This window comes from Echinops telfairi, unplaced genomic scaffold (genome assembly GCF_000313985.2).
Source record: "Echinops telfairi isolate 266 unplaced genomic scaffold, ASM31398v2 ScPeMD7_7458;HRSCAF=8496, whole genome shotgun sequence".
Lineage (NCBI taxonomy): Eukaryota > Metazoa > Chordata > Mammalia > Afrosoricida > Tenrecidae > Echinops > Echinops telfairi.
In genome coordinates, this window is record NW_022111358.1 from 17,454,923 (window position 1) to 17,457,214 (window position 2,292).

The 2,292-nt window shown below is 52.9% G+C and overlaps 1 protein-coding gene across 1 annotated transcript in view; it reads left to right on the top strand.

Moving 5' to 3' along the window:
* COIL (coilin) overlaps window positions 1-2,292 on the top strand; it is a 13,350-nt gene that overhangs the window by 1,360 nt on the left and 9,698 nt on the right. The window contains 1 exon segment of the mRNA XM_045299300.1: window positions 6-628. Coding sequence (XP_045155235.1) covers window positions 6-628 — 623 coding nt within the window.

Here is a 2,292-nt window from a genome sequence, read left to right on the forward strand (position 1 = left end):
CTGGGTAACACATACTCCAAGAAGCACTGGAAGAAGCGAGAGCAGGACAACAGTGAGAAGACTCACGATGTGGAGCCCAAAGCTGCCGTAGATCAGAGTGCGAGGAAAAAAAACAAGAGGAAAACCAAAGCACCCTATGGGGTAGTAGGTGCCGAGGGTGACGAGACCAGAAGAAAGTCGCCCAAGAAAAGGGAGAAAAGGGATTGTAAACGGCAGGTCAAGACTCTCAAGTTGCCGAAAGCCCAGGTTTTGAAAGAGTGGGCCCTGCAGAACTGCAGCCCTCTGAAGGTTTCATCCACCCAAACCAGCCTTGTCAAAGTCAGAAAGAAAGGAGGCAGGGTGGGCCTTTGTGCCCAAGAGAGTCCCAGCTCCTCCTCAGAGTCTGAGTCCTCTCCGGAATCCAGCATCGAGGGCCACAGCAGTGTTTTGGAGGCCAGGAAGTCCCCGGAGAGAACACCCACTGGGTTACCAAAGGCAGGGCCTGTTGTGAGAAACCCGCCCGGGACCAGCTTGAACCTGGCTTTTGCCAAGGGCAAGGCAGCCAAACCATCGTCTTCCAGCTCAGACTCCAGCTCTGAGTCCGATGGCCCGAGCATGCCGTCCCAGAAAACCCCGGAGTGTGCCGCAGGTGTCCCACAGACAGCGGACCTCTTAGCAGGAAGAGGTGGTCCCCCGGGGCCAGGGTGCAGAAGGGTCCTGGTGGGGGTGCTGCAGGTACTGATAGAAGTGTAATTAGGAGAAGAGGATCCAGGCTCACATTTCTCAGCCTGAGAACCTGCATTTGAGGCAGCCTTCTGAGCCTGGAGGCGCGAGAGGCATCTCTGCCCTTGTGTGGCTGCTCCAGCTTCTTTACAGCCCATTTACCTAGGCCAGCGGTTCTCAACCTGTGGGTCGAGACCCCTTTGGGGGGGGTCAAACAACCCTTTCACAGGGGTCACCCGATTCATAACTGCAGCAAAGTGACAGTGATGAAGTAGCAATGAAAATAATGTTATGGTTGGGGGTGGGTGGGCGGTCACCACAACATGAGAAACTATGAAAGGGTCGAGGCATTAGGAAGGTTGAGAACCACTGCTAGGCCCTTAAGTTGAATTTCTTCAGTTCCCATTGCTGCCAAACCCAAACCCAGACTCACTGTCAGGCAGTTGATGCTGACTCAGCAACTCTAGAGCCAACGTAGACCTGCCCCCGAGTTCCCAAGGCTGGGGGTCTTCATGGCCGTGGTTCTCAACCCTCCTGATGCCGGGACCCTTTCATACAGTTCCTCATATGGTGGTGACCCCTAACCATAAAATTATTTTCATTGTTACTTCATCACTATCAGTTTGCTACTGTTAAGAATCGGGCTACCCTTGTGAAAGGGTCGTTCGAACCCCCAAAGGGGTCACGACCCACAGGTTGAGAACTGCTGCTTTATGGGACTAGAAAGCCCAGTCTTCTGAGGAGCGGCTGGTGGTTTCTGACCGCTGGCCTTGTGGTGAGTAGTGCTGTGCGGTAGTACTGCGCCCAGACTCCTCTTCCTGGTGTCATGGCAGCTCTCAACCGTTAGACGAGGGTGAGTCCTTTGCACCTCCCTCCCTCCTTTCCTCCCACCCACCCTCCCTCCCTCCCTTGGTGGGCCCTCAGGAGCTTGTTGCTGTTAACCTGGATATTAAATCAGCCCCACTGAAGTGCCTGGGAGGGTTGGTAGTGGGAGTCTAACTCTGCTGTAGCTCATTTGAGTACTATAATGATTATCATCATCTCCATTTCAGGATCCTGCACATTTTAGGATCAGCTAGTGCCACTTCACAGAGGAATAGAGTTGTTTTCCTGTAGTGAAACATTTTGGAGGAAGCATTGTGGAATTGTATAGCTGGCGGTTACCACCCCAGAGGATATACATCGGTTTAGTGTTTTTTATTTAAGCAAGGTGAAAATGTTTGATTTTTTAAAATCAATCTACATTTCCAAATCGGAAATGAGTCCTCAGCCCCTCCCCTTTGGGCCCACCCCACGTAGTAACATAGACAGAGGGTGAGCTCTGGGATCAGCTGGAACCGCGCTGGCTGCTGCTTCTGCCCTTGTTCGCTCCACGTCTTGGGCAGGCGACGCATCTGAACAGCCATTCTGTGATCCGGAAGGTGAAAGATGCTGACCTCGTGGGGCAGGCTGGAGTAGAGAAAATAGATCCGAAATGCTTGGGACGCAGTGTCTATTCAGTAAACGAGAATAGTCGTTCGGAGTTGGCCGTAAGGGCCAGGTAGGCCATTGTGCCTGCCTTTTCCCGTCAGCCGTTGGGCACATTCTCTC